At 46.0% G+C, this 24,705-nt stretch overlaps 1 protein-coding gene across 1 annotated transcript in view; it reads right to left on the bottom strand.

Annotated features, from left to right (window-relative positions):
* The window catches only part of LOC115103711 (ubiquitin carboxyl-terminal hydrolase 43-like), a 131,130-nt gene that overhangs the window by 28,987 nt on the left and 77,438 nt on the right, over window positions 1-24,705 (bottom strand). Inside the window, exons 6-8 of the mRNA XM_029624590.2 lie at window positions 16,223-16,367; window positions 6,051-6,213; window positions 3,027-3,138 (exon numbers count right to left, since the gene is read on the bottom strand). Of these exons, the coding sequence (XP_029480450.2) occupies window positions 3,027-3,138; window positions 6,051-6,213; window positions 16,223-16,367 (420 nt within the window). The remainder of the gene's footprint in view (window positions 1-3,026; window positions 3,139-6,050; window positions 6,214-16,222; window positions 16,368-24,705) is intronic.

Here is a 24,705-nt window from a genome sequence, read left to right as displayed (position 1 = left end):
GTAGGCTTGCGTTGTTGTTATTAGCGGCTTGTGTCTATTTTAATAGCGAGGAATATTTCACTTTCTCTGTGCATTACATAGAACTAATGGGGTGCAAGGCAACATTCTCCATCAGCTAGAAGACGGTGTCCCTTTTCGGTCAGTGTCAGCGGAGGAAAGGGAGAGCGGAGGGACGTTGAGAGGCGGACCATAAGTCTGCTGTTCTCTCCCTCCGCTGAGACTGACCATCAGATGCAGGCTCCATCAGCCCAGTAAAATAAGAAAAAGCTAATTATATAAACGTACGCTCACTCAGCTGTGCCTCACAAGTAACAAAACAAATTATCTATTACCGGCGTGATCATATAGCCTACCTCAAATGTTGAAATATGAAATAAAAATGGTCTGAGAAGAACAACAATGGATTGGCAGGGCAATATACGTAGATAATGTTTTGGGCCTATAGCCTACTGCACAAACCTCACTACTACAGTACCGTTTTTAACAGGTTAATGTGACATAGGCTTACGTTTTAAAGTCATGTCCCCAACAAAATGTAACGGTAGATCTCGGCTTCCATTTTCACTCAAAGTGATCTGGACTCAAAGAAGGTTGGTGACCCCGGGTCTATAGAATAAATAATGCATGTGTACCAAACCATGGTTCCTGCTTAATATGTGTATAGAGTATCTCTACAGTGTATAGTGAATGTAGGATGGTCAGGGAAAGGGGCTCATTGCTTACAGTACTTATAATGTCTATCGTGGATCCACTGTAACAAACTGAGGACATACCGGTCTACATAACAGCGGTCTTGTCTTTAGTCACTCCTTGTATCCTGGATCAAATCTGTGTGTTATCAGGGCAGAAGCCACAGTGTGATGTATGGATGCTGACCCCACTCTGCTCAGTGCATCTAGAGTTAATTGCTATGGTGAGAGAACAATGGGGCTGTTCTGGTCGCTACAATATCTATGGTGAGAGAACAATGGGGCTGTCCTGGCCGCTACATTATCTATGGTGAGAGAACAATGGGGCTGTCCTGGCCGGCTACATTATCTATGGTGAGAGAACAATGGGGCTGTCCTGGCCGCTACATTATCTATGGTGAGAGGACAATGGGGCTGTCCTGGCCGCTACATTATCTATGGTGACAGAACAATGGGGCTGTCCTGGCCGCTACATTATCTATGGTGAGAGAACAATGGGGCTGTCCTGGCCGCTACATTATCTATGGTGAGAGAACAATGGGGCTGTCCTGGCCGCTACATTATCTATGGTGAGAGGACAATGGGGCTGTCCTGGCCGCTACATTATCTATGGTGAGAGAACAATGGGGCTGTCCTGGCCGCTACATTATCTATGGTGAGAGAACAATGGGGCTGTCCTGGCCGCTACATTATCTATGGTGAGAGAACAATGGGGCTGTCCTGGCCGCTACATTATCTATGGTGAGAGAACAATGGGGCTGTCCTGGCCGCTACATTATCTATGGTGAGAGGACAATGGGGCTGTCCTGGCCGCTACATTATCTATGGTGAGAGGACAATGGGGCTGTCCTGGCCGCTACATTATCTATGGTGACAGAACAATGGGGCTGTCCTGGCCGCTACATTATCTATGGTGAGAGAACAATGGGGCTGTCCTGGCCGCTACATTATCTATGGTGAGAGAACAATGGGGCTGTCCTGGCCGGCTACATTATCTATGGTGAGAGAACAATGGGGCTGTCCTGGCCGCTACATTATCTATGGTGAGAGGACAATGTGGCTGTCCTGACAGAACAATGGGGCTGTCCTACATTATCTATGGTGACAGAACAATGGGGCTGTCCTGGCCGCTACATTATCTATGGTGAGAGGACAATGGGGCTGTCCTGGCCGCTACATTATCTATGGTGAGAGAACAATGGGACTGTCCTGACCGCTACATTATCTATGGTGAGAGGACAATGGGGCTGTCCTGGCCGCTACATTATCTATGGTGAGAGAACAATGGGGCTGTCCTGGCCGCTACATTATCTATGGTGAGAGAACAATGGGGCTGTCCTGGCCGGCTACATTATCTATGGTGAGAGAACAATGGGGCTGTCCTGGCCGCTACATTATCTATGGTGAGAGGACAATGGGGCTGTCCTGGCCGCTACATTATCTATGGTGACAGAACAATGGGGCTGTCCTGGCCGCTACATTATCTATGGTGACAGAACAATGGGGCTGTCCTGGCCGCTACATTATCTATGGTGAGAGAACAATGGGGCTGTCCTGACCGCTACATTATCTATGGTGAGAGGACAATGGGGCTGTCCTGGCCGCTACATTATCTATGGTGAGAGAACAATGGGGCTGTCGTGACCGCTACATTATCTATGGTGAGAGGACAATGGGGCTGTCCTGGCCGCTACATTATTTATGGTGAGAGGACAATGGGGCTGTCCTGGCCGCTACATTATCTATGGTGAGAGAACAATGGGGCTGTCCTGGCCGCTACATTATCTATGGTGAGAGAACAATGGGGCTGTCCTGGCCACTACATTATCTATAGTGAGAGAACAATGGGGCTGTCCTGGCCGCTACATTATCTATGGTGAGAGAACAATGGGGCTGTCCTGGCCGCTACATTATCTGCTGTGTCACTGCTCCTTGTGTCTCAGGCCACTCCGGTTAATTGTAACGCCTCCCGTTTGTAACTAAAGCCAATTCCCTCTCACGATGGGGTTATTTCATCCAAGAAGTTGTTGAGGACACACATGCACACACACGGTGGCTTGTGTCTTAAGAGTGTCTGCATATGTCATTATGTGTGTGTGTGCGTACTCCCGGATGTGTGTGTGTGTGTGTGTGTGTGTGTGTGTGTGTGTGTGTATGAGAGACTCACTAGATCAATAGGATCTCCACCACTCTCCATTAGTGCATATTGGTAGGCTGAATGTTATTTCTGGTGGTAGTAGCACTAGGTAGGACTGTAATACTGTTTCAGGAAGTAAAGAGTAGGAACCAGTAGTAGTAAATGAATGGTAGTGACCAGTGGTGCCAGTGTTAACTGACCTGAGCCTGTGATCCGTTCAGCATCAGGTAATAGAGCTTGCTGAGGATACTCTGCTGGAGCTGGTCCCAGGACATGGTACGCTCCTCTCTCATGAGGAAGGGAGGGCCGAACCTGGAGGGGGGTGGGGGTGAAGGAGAGGGAGGGCGAGAGAGAGAGAAGGATGGAGAGAGGGAGAAGGAGGAGGGGAGAGAGAGGGAGGGAGGAGGAGAGGGTCAGAGAGGCGTGAAGGAGAGGAAGATGGAGTAGGGGAGAGGGAGAAGAAGAGGTAGCGAGATAAGAGAGAGGGGGTAAAAGAGAGAGAGGGAGACAGAACGGGATAAAAAAATACTATGTTATTTTGCAGTTGTTTGAGAGAGGCAAACATATGTTTGGATTTGCACAAAGTAGAGTACATTACAACCCTGTGGCCTTTTGAATGTGAAACGTAGTTAAGCAGGTCTCTCAACTCAACATGTATTTAATGACCACAGGACTACAAGTGAAGAGAAAGCCAGTATTTTCAATGCGGCACTGTAAGCATATTTCAGGCATGAGAACATTTTGGCTGAGAATGTCGTTTTTAAAATGATGGATTTACATTTCCAATAGCATTGTGTGGATTTGAGAGAGAACTAGTCAGTGATCCGAATGAGAAAACCTAGAAGAAAGCGCTTTCATTCAATGAATTGAACATATTTTCCATCTACTGCTTAGATTGGTTTTCTCATAAAACCAGAGGAGCCTGTTTTGAGACTTCAATGTGTGTGTGTGTGTGTGTGTGTGTGCATGTGTTTGCGTGTGTTTGTGTGCATACATGCACATCTGGTGTGTCTGTGTGAAACATAGTCTGTCCTCGCGACCAGCGCCATTCCGTCCCTCAAAGCGGTTTATTCGAGTGAGCAGGTAAAGCCATTGGCCCAAACTCTACCTCAAAGATCTATGATCACCATCCATTCAAACGTTCTGTTAGACACAAGGTGAAAATCCTCAAATGATGACCAGGATGTAACAACTCAATGGACTGGTTACCTGGACACATTCCTGGAGAATCTCTATTGCATTTTAGTCCAGGACTGAGCTTAATCTGTGTCTGTGAAACGGGCCCAATATCAACCACAGCAGCGTATTAATACCAGTATGTGGTTATGAGCAGTAGGCTTTTCCTCTGTTGTAGAGACAGTTGGGGGGGGTTCTACTTGACAGTAGGTTTCTGTCAAACAGGCAGCAATCTGGGACAACCACAGTTGACATGTGCCAGTCAGGGGGCATACACAGACCACCGGTCTCCCCATGGGGCGAAACATAAACACACGGGGCTAAGATGGGGCCTCCACAGGTACTCAAATATCCTCCTGACATTAACAAGCTGACCGTGGGACTATCCCTCCTCTGGTTCCCCGTACACACACACACACACACACACACATACGTGCACAAACGAGCATACACACTCAAGAATGAGTATGTGGAGGAGGGAGCAGACAGACAGTATATGACAGCATACAAAACTCAAAATTACTTTTTGATTGACAAGCATGGGCCAATAGTGGGCAGTTGGCTGGAGTGAGTGTTATTACATCTCTCTCTCTCTCTCTCTCTCTCTCTCAATTCAAGGGCCTTTATTACCATGGGAAACATATGTTAACATTCCCAAAGCAAGTGAAGTAGATAATAAACAAAAGGGAAATAAACAATAAAAATGAACAGTGAACATTACACTCACAGAAGTTCCAAAAGAATAAAGACATTTCAAATGTCATATTATGTCTATATACAGTGTTGTAATGATGTGCAAATAGTTAAAATACAAAAGTGAAAATAAATCAACTAAAATATGGATTGAATTTACAAATAGTGTTTGTTCCTCACTGGTTGCCCTTTTCTTGTGGCAACAGGTCACAAATATTGCTGCTGTGATGGCACACTGTCGTATTTCACCCAGTCTGTGTAATCTGAGGGAAATGTGTCTCTAATATGGTCATACATTTGGCAGGAGGTTAGAAAGTGCAGCTCAGTTTCCACCTCATTTTGTGGGCAGTGTGCACATACAGTAGCCGGTCTTCTCTTGAGAGCCAGGTCTGCCTATGGCGGCCTTTCTCAATAGCAAGGCTATGCTCACTGAGTCTGTACACCGTCAAAGTTTTCCTTAAGTTTGAGTCAGTCACAGTGTTCAGATATTCTGCCACTGTGTACTCTCTGTTTAAGGCCAAATAGCATTCTAGTTTGCGCTGTTTTTTGGTTAATTCTTTCCAATGTGTACAGTAATTATCTTTTTGTTTTCTCATGATTTGGTTGGGTCTAATTGTGTTGTGGTCCTGGGGCTCTGTGGGGTGTGTTTGTGAACAGAGCCAGGACCAGCATGCTTAGGGGACTCTTCTCCAGGTTCATCTCTCTGTAGGTTTAGGTTTTGATAATTAGCGGGTATCGGCCTAATAGTGTTTTACGTTGTACGCAGAGGATATTCTTGCAGAATTCTGCATGCAGTCTCTCTCTCTCTCTCAGACATTGAATAATTCAAAGCTGTTTACTGGGATTTACAGTATTTGGTTTCTCTCAGGAGCGATGCTCCCTTTGATTCTCAGTAGGAAAAAATACATGTTTTAAAATATGTCCAAACATGATGACCTATATTACCAATTAGTGGAAAAAGATCAGAATTGTTCTCCCTGTGTAAACGCAACCTGTGTAATGTGAACTGGAAAATGGAACTCAGAGCACGTCCCCTTGGGCCCAGTGGGTACTCGTTACAGCTGGAACTAGTAAAGAGAGAGCAGAGCTTTTGCCCTGATAAAATACACTCTGTTCAAACTGTTGGTGCATATTGTATATCATAACTCCTCTGTTCACCCATGAGATACTGTTTCGCTATAAACTAAAAAGGCTTGTTTGATTCACACCTAACCTCATATTTTCAAAATGACCTCTCTCTCCATCCCACCCAATCCAGACTCCCACCCACCCAATCAACCAATCCAGATTCCCACCCACCCACCCAATCAACCAATCCAGACTCCCACCCACCCAATCAACCAATCCAGACACACCTGACGGCCTGCTGGCCAGAGCCTGCCGTGTTGCAGATTACGAGGAGGACCTTGGTGGAACCACCGTGGTTCAGAAACTCTGAGGACAGAGTGGTCGATGGGGGTATCCTTTTACCCTCTGGCCCAGAGGTGTACGGCGAGGATGGGAGGCTGTGGTGGAAGCCTGAGAGAGGAGAGAGAGGTTAAAGGTTAGACACGGTCGAGAGAGGTCAAAGTTGAGCTCAGACACAAGGCCGTATACATAACGGGGGTAGCTTGTGCCAGAGTGTGCTCAAGAGGGGTTCTATCAGGTCTCAATGACTCAAAATGAAACCACCCACAACTGTGAAAACGAACTGTATCAAGTGAAAATCATTATACAATGGAGCAACGATTGTGGTTTACCCAAAGGGTGGCATTGTAAAATTGACATCTGTTACGTCATGTACACATTAATCGTAGGTAATAGCTACAGGGGGAGTGTGTAGGAGGCTGAATCTCTGTCTCCCGGGCAACGTACACATTGTAAATGTTGACATTATCTGAGGTTTTAATTAAACACACTTGTTCAACGCCGCCGAGCAATTAATCACTGTCGCTGTAGAAATGTGTCACACACACACACACATAAACAAGTACACACACACACAGCGGTGCATGTACTGAGGAACTCTAATCATTCAGGAGCACAGGAAGTGTACTGTAACATCGTATCATGTCAACTCAGATATCGAAGCTGGCAGAGAAAAGGCCACCACTTGAGTATCAACGGATGTATTCACCAGTGCATGGCCTTTGGTGAGTAAGACTAAGTGAATGAATAATCAAGTATTCCATTTTAATCAAGTACCCCCCCAGACTCGTCCCCCTCTCTGTTATTGAATTCCCCAATGGGAAGGTAAAAGGCACTGAAAGGTCAAAGTCAGCTTCATTTCAATCCACACAGAAAGGCTAGCCTGTTACCACGACAATAAGGAGCATAAGCAAATAATTAAATACCAAGGACACAAAAGCTTACTTCTCCCACAAGACGATAGCAGTATGCTATTTTAAACATATACAAAACCTACACTTCTATGTCCTAAAATGACAGTGCTCTGTTGGGATAGCTGAGTCTGTGAGGAGTGTGGGTGGGTCTGTCTGTCTGGCTGCTCTATCTTCCAGACAGGGTCTGAGGGGAGAACCCCATGCCAGACTCCCATTCTCACAATCTCGCCCTCATTCCCTCTTTCTCAGCCAGCCAGGAGAGAGGGATATATAGAGTGAGAGAGAGAGAGACAAGGAGGAGAGAGTAGGAGGGCAGTGCTAGTAGAAGGGGAGTGTCGCTGAAGTGTCTCTTCAGGGACTGAGCTGTTTAATTACAATTGTCACACTCCCACAGCTCTTCATCTCCATCTCCCTCCCTACTTCTGTCTCTCTATCGCTCTCTTTCTCCGCCCCCCCTCTCTTTTTAGACCTACTATTACACTATACTTTTTCCACACGCCGACACACACACTAGAAATTATCTCTCTCTCTCTTTCTTTAGCTATTCCATTGATGCTTTGGGGCTTACCTACTCCAATATTCCATTGCTGCTTTGGGGCTTACCTACTCCAATGTTCCATTGATGCTTTGGGGCTTACCTACTCCAATATTCCATTGCTGCTTTGGGGCTTACCTACTCCAATATTCCATTGCTGCTTTGGGGCTTACCTACTCCAATATTCCATTGATGCTTTGGGGCTTACCTACTCCAATGTTCCATTGATGCTTTGGGGCTTACCTACTCCAATATTCCATTGCTGCTTTGGGGCTTACCTACTCCAATATTGCATTGCTGTTTGGGGCTTACCTACTCCAATATTCCATTGCTGCTTTGGGGCTTACCTACTCCAATATTCCATTGCTGCTTTGGGGCTTACCTACTCCAATATTCCATTGCTGCTTTGGGGCGTACCTACTCCATTATTCCATTGCTGCTTTGGGGCTTACCTACTCCAATATTCCATTGCTGCTTTGGGGCTTACCTACTTCAATATTCCATTGCTGCTTTGGGGCTTACCTACTCCAATATTCCATTGCTGCTTTGGGGCTTACCTAATTAACTTCATTGTATCAAAACTGCAGTGAACAAAACCAGTGTCTAGAGTTGATATACACTACCGGTAAAAAGTTTGGGGTCACTTAGACATTTCCTTGTTTTTGAAAGAAACATGAAATTGATCAGAAATACAGTGTAGACATGGTTAATGTTGTAAGTGACTATTGTAGCTAGAAACAGCAGATTTTTTATGGAATATTTACAGTACATAGGTGTACAGAGGTCCATTATCAGCAACCATCACTCCTGTGTTCCAATGGCACATTGTGTTAACTAATCCAAGTTGATCATTTTAAAAGGCTAATTGATCATTAGAAAACCCTTTTGCAATTATGTTAGCACAGCTGAAAACTGTTGTTCTGATTAAAGAAGCAATAAAACTATCCTTCTTTAGACTAGTTGAGTGTCTGGAGCATCATCATTTGTGGGTTCGATTACAGCCTCATAATGGCCAGAAACAAAGCACTTTCTTCTGAAACTCGTCAGTCTGTTCTTGTTCTAAGAAACAAAGGCTATTCCATGCAAGAAATTGCCAAGAAACTGAATATCTCATACAGCGCTGTGTACTACTCCCTGGCTCTAACCAGAATTGAAAGAGGATTGGGAGGCCCCGGTGCACAACTGAGCAAGAGGACAAGTACATAAGAGTGTTTAGCTTGAGAAACAGACGCCTCACAAGTCCTCAACTGGCAGCGTCATTAAATAGTACCCACAAAACACCAGTCTCAAAGTCAACAGTGAAGGGGCGACTCTGGGATGCTGTCCTTCTAGGCAGAGTTGCAAAGAAAAAGCCATATCTCAGACTGGCCAATAAAAAGAAAATATTAAGATGGGCAAAAGAACACAGACACTGGACAGAGGAACTCTGCCTAGAAGGCCAGCATCCTGGAGTCGCCTCTTCACTGTTGATGTTGAGACTGGTGTTTTTCTTTCATCAGCACAACAGTTTTCAGCTGTGCTAACATAATTGCAAAAGGGTTTTCTAATGATCAATTAGCCTAATTAAATTATACATCTGGATTAGTTAACACAACGTGCCATTGGAACACAGGAGTGATGGTTGCTATTAATGGCCCTCTGCTATTAATGGCCCTCTACGTAGATATTCCATAAAAAATCTACCGTTTCATGCTTCAATAGTCATTTACAACAATAACAATGTCTACACTGTATTTCTGATCAATTTGATGTTATTTTAATGGACAAAAAAATGTGCTTTTCTTTCAAAAACATGGACATTTCGAAGTGACCCCAAACCTTTGAACGGTAGTGTATACTGACCAAAAATATAAACACAACATGTAAAGTGTTGGTCCCATGTTTCATGGCCTTAAAATAAAAGATCCAAGACATGTTCCATACACACAAAAAGCTTATTTCTCTCAAATGTTGTGCACATATTTGTTTACATCCCTGTTAGTGAGCATTTCTCCTTTGCCAATATAATACATCCATCTGACAGGTGGGGCATATCAAGAAGCTGATTTAAACAGCATGCTCATTACACAGGAGCACCTTGTGCTGGGGACAATGAAATGCCACTCTAAAATGTGTAGTTTTATCACACAACACAATTCTACAGATGTCTCAAGTTTTGAGGGAGGGTGCAATTGGCATGCTGACTGCAGGAATGTCCACTAAAGCTGTTGCCAGAGAATTGAATGTTAATTTCTCTACCATAAACTACCTCCAACACCATTTTAGAGAATACGGCTGTACACCCTACCGGCCTCACACCCTACCACACCAGCCCAGGACCTCCACATCCGGATTCCTCAGCCACGGTATCGTCTGAAAACAGCCAACAGGACAGCTGATGAAACGGTGGTATATTTCTGTCTGTAATTAAGCCCTTTTGTGGAGAAAAACTCATTCTGATTGGCTAGGCCTGGCTCCCCAGTGGGTATGCCCTCCCTGCACCTCCTATGGCTGCGCCCCTGCCCAGTCAAGTGAAATCCATAGATTAGGGCCTAACGATTTTTTTTCAATAGATTGATTTCATTATATGAACTGTAAAATCGTTGAAATTATTGCATGCTTGGTTTATATATTTTTGTTCAGTATAGAAGATGTAGGGATGCAGGGTGGTCGCACGAGGACATTGGAACACTGTAGCACACTGCACCAGAGCACTCGCAGCACCTGTCTCACATTCAGATAGGAGGAGGGATACGTATTGTAATGAACACCAAAATAACTACGGCTCTAATATATATATATATATATATATTTTTTTTTACAGTAACCCCCAGGGATCTACTTCTTCACCGCAGTTACCAAGGCCTACTTTTTTTTGCTTCACTCCTTTAAGCTAGTTTTAATATCAGAGCCTTATTTAAAACTGTGTTCCCTGAAGTACCATCATGCCGGATGACGACTCGATTATCTCTGTCTGACAAGATAGTGAGAATATATGAATACTGGCTCATTGATGATGACTTGACACACTAGTCTCTTCTATGACAGGGGGATTAAAACATAATACTTTTGAGATGTCAGTAGAAAAATAAAAGTGGGTTTACAACCTATTTGTGAATATAGGTCATAGGCATAAAGCTGTTGTTATCTGGCGAGCCTGCAGGCTTCAGCACATACAGAGCTGCTTGAGTTTAGTCTGACCATACATTTCCAGCTGGTTGTTGTGCCTGTGACTGCTGAATTGAATGCTCAACCGAAATCAATTATTACTGTGTACTAGTAAATATCACAAAATCATGCTTTTCAAATGCTTTACTGCTCCTACAAGCTTAGCCGTCTTGGTTTGTCACCTAGACGAGTGACCCCTGTCAATTCTGTCCACACTCTGTGCTAAAAATACCCAGGGGGTAGCTCTAGACGAGACAGACGTCGCAACATTTCCTGTGTCTGGTTGCCGTCACCACAGGTGACCAGAGGACACCTGAGTTGTCTGCTGCTTGAGTAAATGACAGATGGAGGAAGACAGCAGAGAGAGAGAGAGAGAGAGAGAGAGAGAGAGAGAGAGAGAGAGAGAGACACAGTATAAACCTGCCACACCTGCTCCCCCTTGCCGGATCCCAAACCTACAAAAAAAAAAAAAAAAAATCTCATCACCGCCACTCCAGGTCCCCAAAGACCTCCGACCCCTATGATTGATTCCACGGTTGCCTCCCGGTATCTCGGCAACATGTATCTTGATAAAGTATCTATCTGTGCTATCTATAGTGAATTAGTAAAAAAAGGAAATAGAGTCTTGGGTCTAAAATCCAGTAAATTATATGACACCGACAGTCAGAGATTATAGAGGCTGTAAGACAAGCAGGGGAAGAGCTGGCTCACTGAAGGAATGTTGGTATGTGGTTGTGATTGTGATCAGGCTGATGTATCCTCTGTGGGTGTATAACTAGAGTCTAAAACCACAACTACACAACTGGTCTATTCACATGGATGGCATTCTTTACTGACTTTAGACCTGTGCCCTCCCTCTTTCTGAATGGCTATCGCCCCATCCTGCCTATCTCTGATTGGATTGTGGAAAATATGCCATGACACTACTCCGGATGTTTACTCAGAAGTAAACAATAACGATGAGGAAATCAATTAACTCAAGTTTCTGAAGCAATTATGTTGACGTAACAGTATATCAGTGACAGAGATGAAACACCACGGCCATGCTGCTAACAGCTAAAAGACTGTCTTTCAACATACAGTTGAAGTCGGAAGTTTACATACACCGCAGCCAAATACATTTAAACTCAGTTTTTCACAATTCCTGACATTTAATCCTAGTTAGGATCACCACTTTATTTTATGAATGTGAAATGTCAGAATAATAGTAGAGAGAATGATTATTTCAGATTTGATATCTTTCATCACATTCCCAGTGGGTCAGAAGTTTACATACAATTAGTATTTGGTAGCATTGCCTTTAAATTGTTTAACTTGGGTCAAACGTTTCGGGTAGCCTTCCACAAGCTTCCCACAATAAGTTCCCCTGACAGAGCTGGTGTAACTGAGTCAGGTTTGTAGGCTTCCTTGCTCGCACACACTTTTTCAGTTCTGCCCACAAATTTTCTATGGGAATGAGGTCAGGGCTTTGTGATGGCCACTCCAATACCTTGACTTTGTTGTCTTTAAGCCATTTTGCCACAACTTTGGAAGTATGCTTGGGGTCATTGTCCATTTGGAAGACCCATTTGCGACCAAGCTTTAACTTCCTGACTGATGTCTTGAGATGTTACTTCAATATACCCATCTAATTTTCCTGCCTCAATTTAGTGTATGTAAACTTCTGACCCACTGGAATTGTGATACAGTGAATTATAGTGAAATAATCTGTCTGTAAACAATTGTTGGAAAAATGACTTGTGTCATGCACAAAGTAGATGTCCTAACCGCCAAAACTATAGTTTGTTAAAAAGACATTTGTGGAGTGGTTGAAAAACAAGTATACAGTGGGGCAAAAAAGTATTTTACACACATAATACAGTGGGGGAAAAAAGTATTTAGTCAGCCACCAATTGTGCAAGTTCTCCCACTTAAAAAGATGAGAGAGACCTGTAATTTTCATCATAGGTACACTTCAACTATGACAGACAAAATGAGAAAACTTTCAAACTACAGTATTTCTATCCCAAGTACTTCTGACGATGGGTTTAATAAACAGCACATCATCAATCATTGAAGAACTGCCTTGTAAAAGCAGATGGAGATATGTGGGCTGAGCCATTGAGCACAGCTGGGCCTTTTTCTTCTCAGTATTCTCTTCACCACCCATTAGCAGATACATCCACAACCTGTGTGTGTGTGTGTGTGTGTGTGTGTGTGTGTTGGTTTAAAGATGCTTGCCTTGAGTGTGTAAATATATATATATAATAATAAAATGTGCTCACTAAGGGCAGAGCTAATGGGCTCTGTGTAAGTGCCAATGCATCCTCCACTGCTCAAACAAACACCTCAGAGCTACACAACATTCAACCCCAACCATGTCTCCAGTCAATAGCTTTTAGCATTTTGATAGGATGAAAGGAAACTCGCACTGAGATTCTACCTGAGGACTTTCCATAGAACTCCTCTGTCCATTGTGAAGGGAGATGAATACTGAATACAATGGTGGAGAAAGAGTGAGAGTGTGTGTGCGTGTGTGCTTGTGTGTGTCTGTGTCCATTGACAGATTTCTTTATCTGGGTGGATATGTCCCTGCTTTGCCACTTTTCCCAGAGGGCACCTCTTCTTTCACACAAACCCTCTCTCAGCCTCTCAGCTCTGACCTCGCCAAAAAGACAACTCTGTCTTTAGAGCTTGATAGACTCTTTGATTACCTCAGGGACAACAGGCCTTTTGTAAAGTAAGAGTGTCTACAAAAGTTGGTAGGAAAGTTTCAAAGATTTCCTCAAACGGAAGGTTTTCTGTACTGTAATAGACAACTGACATATCTGTTCTGTTGAGAGATGAAATAGGATATTGTCATATCTGTATAAAGTTTCCTTGATTTTTTGTGAGTGTTTTCTATCATGAGCGCTTGACTCCATGGCTATACCACACTGTTTCCCCAAATAACACATCTCATTACTACAGTGTATGAAGGAGAAGGGTTGATCCAATATCCCTAAGAATGTCTTCCTGTGGTTTCCAGTAACTTCTAATATGAAAACTCAACAGAAATTCAGAACCATGAAACGGTGGAGACGATTCCTCCAGAGCAAAACACCCATCCATAAAATCTGTCTCTTAAAATAGACTATGACTTCCGCCTAAAAACATCTCACCTAAAGTTATATTTGTCCTTCTCTTCTGCCAGTGCAACACAAACACATGCCATTGTTCTACCAGCCAGTGTGTATTTTATACCTCTCTCTCTCTCTCCCTCTCTCTCTCTCTCCCCCTCTCTCCTAATGTTTTCAACAAATTTCTTAGGCTCTGCTAATTTTGACTCCCCACCAGGAGGCCAACAGTCAATATGGGTGGAGACAGCAGTGGTTTGAATGCTAGTCCAGATATACATATACATATACGTACGCGTCCGTTGTTTATTTCCGACGATGACAGCGGTTTACTGACAGGATGTCGCATTCTAACATGGCCCCATTGAAATGAGGCTCTAACAGTCTGCCAAGGTTCCACATCATCTTTCTGTGGCCACAAGAGGTAGGAATGTCTGGGTCTCGTTTGTGACAGACACAGCAGACAGAGCCGTCACACCGATGACGGCTCTGTCTGCTGAGGACAATTTCCTTATTAATTGTGGCTCGGCATGAAAATATCATTACAGCCTAGCCTACATCCTAAAATATATGATCAACCCAGCCCCATTGTTCAGTAGTACATTTCTATAGCTGTTGGATAAAACAAAGCGGGTAAATACGGTACCGTATGCTGAACCCACAGCGTTATGGTGCATATCATAATGCATATTTCAATGGCTCATTTGATTACATCCACATCACCCAGGGGTTCTGATTGAGTGATGATTACAGATGATTACAGATGATTACAGTAATTGGATACTTAACCAGCACAATAAGGAGCACACTAACCAATTAGACAACAATAGGATGTAACAATATCTCATCACGTCCTCGCCACAGCTCTGTAAAGCTAACAGTGCGCGTGCGCACACACACGCACGCACGCACGCACACACAATGTTACTCAGGCTTCTATTCAATCTATTCCATTCAAGCAATGAAGACCCTATTCAATAAACCTGTTACGAGCGTTTAGCTGTTGTGAAATGACCCGCCATTGTTATGGAGACTGTGGGGTAGTTAAGATGGCAGGGAGCTGTCAGAAACAGTAATGACGGTTGCAGTAACTGAATGCATGTTATGTTGAGTCTAATCAGCTCAGCTCAGGTTTTGAATCATTACATTGGTAATAGGAGTTCATTCATCATTCACAGTAGAGTGTGTATAAAAAATAGATAGTTATTGTATACATGTGCGTAATGCATGTGTGCTTTTGAGTGCTAATGAGTGTGTCGGTGTGTGTGTGTGCCTCTTCCTCTCTCCTCTACCCTTAGTCTGATCACCTCCAATAGCGCTGGGACATTATTTTCTCTCCTCTACCCTTAGTCTGATCACCTCCATTAGCGGCACAACATTATTTTCTCTCCTCTACCCTTAGTCTGATCACCTCCATTAGCGCTGGGACATTATTTTCTCTCCTCTACCCTTAGTCTGATCACCTCCATTAGCGCTGGGACATTATTTTCTCTCCTCTACCCTTAGTCTGATCACCTCCATTAGCGCTGGGACATTATTTTCTCTCCTCTACCCTTAGTCTGATCACCTCCATTAGCGCTGGGACATTATTTTCTCTCCTCTACCCTTAGTCTGATCACCTCCATTAGCGCTGGGACATTATTTTCTCTCCTCTACCCTTAGTCTGATCACCTCCATTAGCGCTGGGACATTATTTTCTCTCCTCTGTCTCCAGGTGATAAAGATATCATTCTATCGTTCCCGGAGAGAGATTGAGGATCGTACATTTTTCATGACCCCTTTGAGCACATTATTGAATTATTGATGTGGCCCTTTTCAGGAGCTAAAGAACGTTGGAAAAACACAGTAAGGGTTTCGTTTAGCGGTGTGTTGCTCTGAACGTAGCCTTTCGGTCGGGCGTCCCCCAGGGATAAGAGTTAAGACACCCTCTTTTGGAAACGGGTCAACTAGATAGGAGTCAACAGGTGAAAAAAAGTGTGTGTGTGCATGTGTGTGTGCGTACATGCGTGCATGTGCACTCGCCATATCAATAGTTAATTTGACGGCGCCTGGCAAACCTGGGGCTGATTTCAAAGGGAGGTGACGCAAGGCTGGCTCCATCTCATCCACGTTCACGATTCAAGTATGTGAGAGAGTGAGTGTATGTGTGTCGTGTGTGTATGAGTGAGAGCGAGCCTTTACCTCAGTACATCAAGCCCTGAGCTAGATATGAGACCGTCAGGGACACTGTCTGAGAGAATTTAATAACCTAGACAGAAATACAGTACCTGTCCATGAAATTGAAACAGCTAAGAACTGCACTATAGTGTTCAACAAATCCATTGTGCTGAAGCCAAATAGCTTCAGGCTAGCCTGAGAGAGAGAGAGAGATAAACACACACACACACACACACACACACACTTGGGGCTGTGGATGCAGCCATGGTTACCCGAGATTCTTGTGGAGCCTCCCCGTGTATGGAGGGGCGGAGCCTGGAAGGCATAGACCACATCGCTCTCGGCAACGCTGTTCAGATCGTCGTCGTCAGAGAACGAACGCTGGAAGCCGGTGGCGTAGAGCTCGGACAGGACCACCTGAAGGGAGCCGGGGGGGTGTTGAAAGGAGAGAGAGAGAGAGAGGAGAAGATTTGTTTAAAGAGATGTACATTGCTTAATACAGACACTTAGTACGGAAACAGACTTTATGTATAAACAGCCATGGACATGGCTAAGTGGCTTAGCATGGGGGTCAAACACCACATACACAGGCTACAAATTGTAGACAGACAAGCTATAGAGGACAAACAGGGAATATATGTGGCAAAGCAAACAGAGCAGACATGCTATATTTGCATTATAAGTCTGTTCAAGATCCTTCTAAAGTAAACACATATTAAAGGTCCAGTGCAGTCGAAAATGTGATTTCCACACTATGGGGTTGGAATAAAACTGATATAAAAAAATAAAAAATATGATAGTGTAAGAGCTGTTAGAAAAGATTGCCTGAAATGTCTGCCTGTTTTGGTGGGATGGAGTTTTGGACTGCCTGGTGACATCACCCCTCCCCACTCAGACTACTGTCTGACAGTCCTGGCAAAACTCTTGTGCCGTGATTTGACGATAATATTAATCTGAAGATTTGTTATTTATCTATTTAACTAACTATGTTTAATTGTTGCCTGACTAAATGAATAATGTAACAATTAACTCATTAGGATTTGGGGCATCACAAGAGCGGTTGCTTAAGGAGTCACCATCTCCTGAATTAAACTCTAAAAGTTCTTTACCTATCACATCCATAAACACACAACTTATTAATCGTAACAAAAATCACTAAAGCAGGAGACTCTTACCTCCCTCACTAGTTTTAAGCACCAGCTGTCAGAGCAGCTCACAGGTCACTGGACTTGTACATAGCTCATCTGTAAATAGCCCATCCAATCTACCTCATCCCCATACTGTATTTATTTATTTATCTTGCTCCTTTGAACCCCAGTATCTTTATTTGCACATTCATCTTCTGCACATTCTACCATTCCAGTGTTTAATTGCTATATTGTAATTACTTCGCCACCATGGCCTATTTATTGCCTTTACCTCCCTTATCCTACCTCATTTGCACATACTGTAAATATACTTTTTCTACTGTATCATTGACTGTAAGTTTGTTTATTCCATGTGTAACTCTGTGTTGTTGTATGTGTCAAACTGCTTTGCTTTATCTTGGCCAGGTCACAGTTGCAAATGAGAACTTGTTCTCAACTAGCCTACCTGGTTAAATAAAGGTGAAATAAATAATAATAATAAATAACCTCGTATGATATCACCATTCTGAACCATCATAACCTTTTGCATCTGCAAAAACCCGAGCTTTACTTATGATTCTGTACTACACAAATTGGTTTAATTATATATTTACTAGCTAATTAAATGGGAACACAGGATAAACATGCATTCTACACTGATATTGGAGACGTTATACGCTGAAAACAGATCCCAAGCAGAATGACAACATGGATAACATTGCCACATTCACAAACTACTCTCACCTACAATAACCATATACTTTCCACACAAACCGCCACCCGCTTTGAGCAAGAAATCATGAATGTATTTACGTGAAATGTCTGGGTTCACCGGGGATCTCTCGGTGAACAGGGCAGCCTCTGAAAGGGGGTTGGGCCTTTTTGTGGCACACTTGTAAGGCTCTGATTGTCCGAAATGTTCCAACAATTCTTCTACTGATGTCCTTCTTCATAGTTGTCCGGTATCCGGTGACTTGTCGTGTAGTCCTGAACAGAACTACAGAGTTGATTTTTGCCTTCCATTTACTATTGAAGATGCTTCTTTGAAGTTGGTTCGATGTTTCCCCAGTGGGGTGATGAGAGTGGCATAATGGTTTGAGCAGAGTAACAGGATGGTCCTATTTAAATTTGCTTTTGAAGATACTTTACTTAGGACAGCTAATCTGCCGTATTAGTGATTGTCCAGGAGGTGATTTTATCATCTCCACCTCATGTTGAGGAGGTGGGGATGATGTCATCGATGCACTTATTGATGAAGTCAATGACAGATGTGGTGTACTCCTCAATGCCTTAGGAAGAATCCCAGAACATATTCCTGTCTGTGCTAGAAAAACAGTCCTGTAGCTTAGTATCTGAAAGCAGGAATCAGGAGGAAGGAATTATGGTCAGATTTGCCTAATGGAGGGTGAGGGAGAGCTTTGTATGTGTCTCTGTGTGTGGAATATAGGTGGTCCAGAGTTATTTTCTTTCTGGTTGCACATTTAACATGCTGATAGTAATTTGGTAAAACTGATTTAAGTTTCCCTGCATTAAAGTCTACGGCTACTAGGAGCGCCTTCTCTGGGTGAGTTTTCTTGTTTGCTTATGGCAGAATACAGCTCATTCAATGCTATCTTAGTGCCAGCCTCTGACTGTGGTGGTATGTAAACAGCTACAAAGAATACAGATGAAAACTCTCTAGGTAGGTAGTGTGGTCTAGAGCTTATCATGAGAAATAGCTCGAGATATCCTTAGATATCGAGCACCAGCTGTTGTTTACAAAAATACATAGACCGGCGCCTCTTGTCTTACCAGACGCCGCTGTTCTATCCTGCCTGTACATCGTATAACCAGCCAGCTGTATGCTGATGTTGTCGTCATTCAGTTTAATCTTAAGCGTAACTCGTCAATTTTATTGTCCAAAGACTGCACATTTGCTAGCAGAATTGAGGGAAGTGGGGGTTTATTCGATCACCTACGACCGGACGTGAGTGCCTTCTGCTCCAGTTCCGTTTTATCTTCTCCCTTGATTTACGACCGGACGTGAGTTGTTAATCACAACTAGTTCTTTCCTTCCCCCTCTATGGGTGTAAGGGGGTCTGATTGAAGTTATTCATTGCAAACCTGATTCTCGTGGTCAGTCATGAAACTTGCTTGAGAAATTGCTTTTTTCTAAGAAGCTTTTTTTGTTTATTTTCTGACCATTGTAATTGAAAACAATCACAGTAAGACGCTTAATTGTCACCCAGAAAGGATTTGATTTTGAGATAAAAATGGCTGCATTGGACCTTTAAGGATTCCTTACTCTCTCCTCACATCTGTTTTCTGAGAAGGCTTTTATCAAATCACAAACAAACAGACAGACAGACAGACAGTGAAGTCCCATCCTGCTCCTTCTCACATACCATGACGAGACATTAGGCCCAGCTGTGGGACTGACAGCAGAGTGTCTCTGTCTGAAATATTCCTATCTTTCTCTGTCTATCTGTTCCCTCTCTTCATCTCTGTCATTCTACGTGTCTGGTGTGCTCCAGTCTCTGTCATTCTATGTGTCTGGTGTTCTCCAGTCTCTGTCATTCTACGTGTCTGGTGTTCTCCAGTCTCTGCCATTCTACGTGTCTGGTGTTCTCCAGTCTCTGCCATTCTACGTGTCTGGTGTGCTCCAGTCTCTGTCATTCTATGTGTCTGGTGTTCTCCAGTCTCTGTCATTCTATGTGTCTGGTGTTCTCCAGTCTCTGTCATTCTATGTGTCTGGTGTGCTCCAGTCTCTGTCATTCTATGTGTCTGGTGTTCTCCAGTCTCTGTCATTCTCTGTGTCTGGTGTGCTCCAGTCTCTGTCTGTCTAGCCCCTCTCCCTTTCTCTGTCCGTCTAGCCCCTCTCCCTTTCTCTCTCTGTCTAGCCCCTCTCCCTTTCTCTCTCTGTCTAGCCCCTCTCCCTTTCTCTCTCTGTTTAGCCCCTCTCCCTTTCTCTCTCTATCTAGCCCCTCTCCCTTTCTCTCTCTGTCTAGCCCCCTCCCTTTCTCTCTGTGTCGAGCCCCTCTCCATTTCTCTCTCTATCTAGCCCCTCTCCCTTTCTCTCTCTGTCTAGCCCCTCTCTATTTCTCTCTCCGTCTAGCCCCTCTCCCTTTCTCTGTCCGTCTAGCCCCTCTCCCTTTCTCTCTCTGTCTAGCCCCTCTCCCTTTCTCTCTCTGTCTAGCCCCTCTCCCTTTCTCTCTCTGTCTAGCCCCTCTCCCTTTCTCTCTCTGTCTAGCCCCCCTCCCTTTCTCTCTCTGTCGAGCCCCTCTCCCTTTCTCTCTCTGTCTAGCCCCTCTCCATTTCTCTCTCTGTCTAGCCCCTCTCCCTTTCTCTGTCCGTCTAGCCCCTCTCCCTTTCTCTCTCTGTCTAGCCCCTCTCCCTTTCTCTGTCCGTCTAGCCCCTCTCCCTTTCTCTCTCTGTCTAGCCCCTCTCCCTTTCTCTATCTGTCTAGCCCCTCTCCCTTTCTCTCTCTGTCTAGCCCCTCTCCATTTCTCTCTCCGTCTAGCGTCTCTCCATTTCTCTCTCTGTCTAGCCCCTCTCCCTTTCTCTGTCCGTCTAGCCCCTCTCCCTTTCTCTCTCTGTCTAGCCCCTCTCCCTTTCTCTCTCTGTCGAGCCCCTCTCCCTTTCTCTCTGTCTAGCCCCTCTCCATTTCTCTCTCTGTCTAGCCCCTCTCCCTTTCTCTGTCCGTCTAGCCCCTCTCCCTTTCTCTCTCTGTCTAGCCCCTCTCCCTTTCTCTGTCCGTCTAGCCCCTCTCCCTTTCTCTGTCGGTCTAGCCCCTCTCCCTTTCTCTGTCCGTCTAGCCCCTCTCCCTTTTCTCTCTCTCTAGCCCCTCTCCCTTTCTCTGTCCGTCTAGCCCCCCCTCTCCCTTTTCTCTCTGTCTAGCCCCTCTCCCTTTCTCTATCTGTCTAGCCCCTCTCCCTTTCCCTCTCTGTCTAGCCCCTCTCCCTTTCTCTCTCTATATAGCCCCTCTCCCTTTCTCTCTCTGTCTAGCCCCTCTCCATTTCTCTCTCTATCTAGCCCCTCTCCCTTTCTCTCTCTGTCTAGCCCCTCTCCCTTTCTCTCTCTGTCTAGCCCCTCTCCCTTTCTCTCTCTATCTAGCCCCTCCCCTTTCTCTCACCGTCTAGCCCCTCTCCCTTTCTCTCTCTGTCTAGCCCCTCTCCCTTTCTCTGTCCGTCTAGCCCCTCTCCCTTTCTCTGTCGGTCTAGCCCCTCTCCCTTTCTCTCTCTGTCTAGCCCCTCTCCCTTTCTCTGTCCGTCTAGCCCCTCTCCCTTTCTCTGTCCGTCTAGCCCCTCTCCCTTTCTCTGTCGGTCTAGCCCCTCTCCCTTTCTCTGTCGGTCTAGCCCCTCTCCCTTTCTCTCTCTGTCTAGCCCCTCTCCCTTTCTCTGTCCGTCTAGCCCCTCTCCCTTTCTCTGTCGGTCTAGCCCCCTCTCTTTCTCTGTTGGTCTAGCCCCTCTCCCTTTCTCTGTCTGTCTAGCCCCTCTCCCTTTCTCTGTCTGTCTAGCCCCTCTCCCTTTCTCTGTCCGTCTAGCCCCTCTCCCTTTCTCTCTCTGTCTAGCCCCTCTCCCTTTCTCTGTTGGTCTAGCCCCTCTCCCTTTCTCTCTCTGTCTAGCCCCTCTCCCTTTCTCTCTCTGTCGAGCCCCTCTCCCTTTCTCTGTCCGTCTAGCCCCTCTCCCTTTCTCTGTTGGTCTAGCCCCTCTCCCTTTCTCTGTCCGTCTAGCCCCTCTCCCTTTCTCTCTCTGTCTAGCCCCTCTCCCTTTCTCTGTCCGTCTAGCCCCTCTCCCTTTCTCTGTCGGTCTAGCCCCTCTCCCCTTTCTCTGTCCGTCTAGCCCCTCTCCCCCTTTCTCTCTCTGTCTAGCCCCTCTCCCTTTCTCTGTCCGTCTAGCCCCTCTCCCTTTCTCTCTCTGTCTAGCCCCTCTCCCTTTCTCTATCTGTCTAGCCCCTCTCCCTTTCCCTCTCTGTCTAGCCCCTCTCCCTTTCTCTCTCTGTCTAGCCCCTCTCCCTTTCTCTCTCTGTCTAGCCCCTCTCCATTTCTCTCTCTGTCTAGCCCCTCTCCCTTTCTCTCTCTGTCTAGCCCCTCTCCCTTTCTCTCTCTGTCTAGCCCCTCTCCCTTTCTCTCTCTATCTAGCCCTCCCCTTTCTCTCACCGTCTAGCCCCTCTCCCTTTCTCTCTCTGTCTAGCCCCTCTCCCTTTCTCTGTCCGTCTAGCCCCTCTCCCTTTCTCTGTTGGTCTAGCCCCTCTCCCTTTCTCTGTTGGTCTAGCCCCTCTCCCTTTCTCTGTCGGTCTAGTCCCTCTCCCTTTCTCTGTCCGTCTAGCCCCTCTCCCTTTCTCTGTCCGTCTAGCCCCTCTCCCTTTCTCTGTTGGTCTAGCCCCTCTCCCTTTCTCTCTCTGTCTAGCCCCTCTCCCTTTCTCTCTCTGTCTAGCCCCTCTCCCTTTCTCTGTCCGTCTAGCCCCTCTCCCTTTCTCTGTTGGTCTAGCCCCTCTCCCTTTCTCTGTCGGTCTAGCCCCTCTCCCTTTCTCTGTCGGTCTAGCCCCTCTCCCTTTCTCTCTCTGTCTAGCCCCTCTCCCTTTCTCTGTCCGTCTAGCCCCTCTCCCTTTCTCTGTCGGTCTAGCCCCTCTCCCTTTCTCTCTCTGTCTAGCCCCTCTCCCTTTCTCTATCTGTCTAGCCCCTCTCCCTTTCTCTCTCTGTCTAGCCCCTTTCCCTTTCTCTGTCCGTCTAGCCCCTCTCCCTTTCTCTCTCTGTCTAGCCCTCTCCCTCTCCTTTCTCTCTCTATCTAGCCCCTCTTCCTTTCTCTCTCTGTCTAGCCCCTCTCCCTTTCTCTCTCTGTCTAGCCCCTCTCCCTTTCTCTATCTGTCTAGCCCCTCTCCTTTCTTTCTCTAGCCCCTCTCTTTCTCTCTGCCCCTCTCCCTTTCTCTCTCTGTCTAGCCCCTCTCCCTTTTCTGTCCGTCTAGCCCCTCTCCCTTTCTCTGTTGGTCTAGCCCCTCTCCCTTTCTCTCTCTGTCTAGCCCCTCTCCCTTTCTCTGTCCGTCTAGCCCCTCTCCCTTTCTCTGTCGGTCTAGCCCCTCTCCCTTTCTCTGTTGGTCTAGCCCCTCTCCCTTTCTCTGTCGGTCTAGCCCCTCTCCCTTTCTCTCTCTGTCTAGCCCCTCTCCCTTTCTCTATCTGTCTAGCCCCTCTCCCTTTCTCTCTCTGTCTAGCCCCTCTCCATTTCTCTCTCCGTCTAGCCCCTCTCCCTTTCTCTCTCTGTCTAGCCCCTCTCCCTTTCTCTGTCCGTCTATCCCCTCTCCCTTTCTCTCTCTATCTAGCCCCTCTTCCTTTCTCTCTCTGTCTAGCCCCTCTCCCTATCTGTCTAGCCCCTCTCCCTTTCTCTCTCTGTCTAGCCCCTCTCCCTTTCTCTCTCTGTCTAGCCCCTCTCCCTTTCTCTATCTGTCTAGCCCCTCTCCCTTTCTCTCTCTATCTAGCCCCTCTCCCTTTCTCTCTCTATCTAGCCCCTCTCCCTTTCTCTCTCTGTCTAGCCCCTCTCCCTTTCTCTATCTGTCTAGCCCCTCTCCCTTTCTCTCTCTATCTAGCCCCTCTCCCTTTCTCTCTCTATCTAGCCCCTCTCCCTTTCTCTCTCTGGTCTAGCCCCTCTCCCTTTCTCTCTCTGTCTAGCCCCTCTTCCTTTCTCTCTCTGTCTAGCCCCTCTCCCTTTCTCTATCTGTCTAGCCCCTCTCCCTTTCTCTCTCTGTCTAGCCCCTCTCCCTTTCTCTCTTGGTCTAGCCCCTCTCCCTTTCTCTCACTGTCTAGCCCCCTCTCCATTTCTCCCTCTATCTAGCCCCTCTCCCTTTCTCTCTTTCTCTCCGTCTAGCCCCTCTCCCTTTCTCTCTCTGTCTAGCCCCTCTCCCTTTCGCTGTCCGTCTAGCCCCTCTCCCTTTCTCTGTTGGTCTAGTCCCTCTCCCTTTCTCTGTTGGTCTAGCCCCTCTCCCTTTCTCTGTCGGTCTAGTCCCTCTCCCTTTCTCTGTCCGTCTAGCCCCTCTCCCTTTCTCTGTCCGTCTAGCCCCTCTCCCTTTCTCTGTTGGTCTAGCCCCTCTCCCTTTCTCTCTCTGTCTAGCCCCTCTCCCTTTCTCTCTCTGTCTAGCCCCTCTCCCTTTCTCTGTCCGTCTAGCCCCTCTCCCTTTCTCTGTTGGTCTAGCCCCTCTCCCTTTCTCTGTCCGTCTAGCCCCTCTCCCTTTCTCTGTCCGTCTAGCCCATCTCCCTTTCTCTCTCTGTCTAGCCCCTCTCCCTTTCTCTGTCCGTCTAGCCCCTCTCCCTTTCTCTGTCCGTCTAGCCCCTCTCCCTTTCTCTCTCTGTCTAGCCCCTCTCCCTTTCTCTGTCCGTCTAGCCCCTCTCCCTTTCTCTCTCTGTCTAGCCCCTCTCCCTTTCTCTCTCTATCTAGCCCCTCTTCCTTTCTCTCTCTGTCTAGCCCCTCTCCCTTTCTCTATCTGTCTAGCCCCTCTCCCTTTCTCTCTCTGTCTAGCCCCTCTCCCTTTCTCTCTCTGTCTAGCCCCTCTCCCTTTCTCTCACTGTCTAGCCCCTCTCCATTTCTCCCTCTATCTAGCCCCTCTCCCTTTCTCTCTCTGTCTAGCCCCTCTCCCTTTCTCTCTCTGTCTAGCCCCTCTCC

This window comes from Oncorhynchus nerka, linkage group LG21 (genome assembly GCF_034236695.1).
Source record: "Oncorhynchus nerka isolate Pitt River linkage group LG21, Oner_Uvic_2.0, whole genome shotgun sequence".
In the NCBI taxonomy this organism is placed as follows: Eukaryota; Metazoa; Chordata; class Actinopteri; order Salmoniformes; family Salmonidae; genus Oncorhynchus; species Oncorhynchus nerka.
This window is presented reverse-complemented; position numbering and strand designations above follow the sequence as displayed.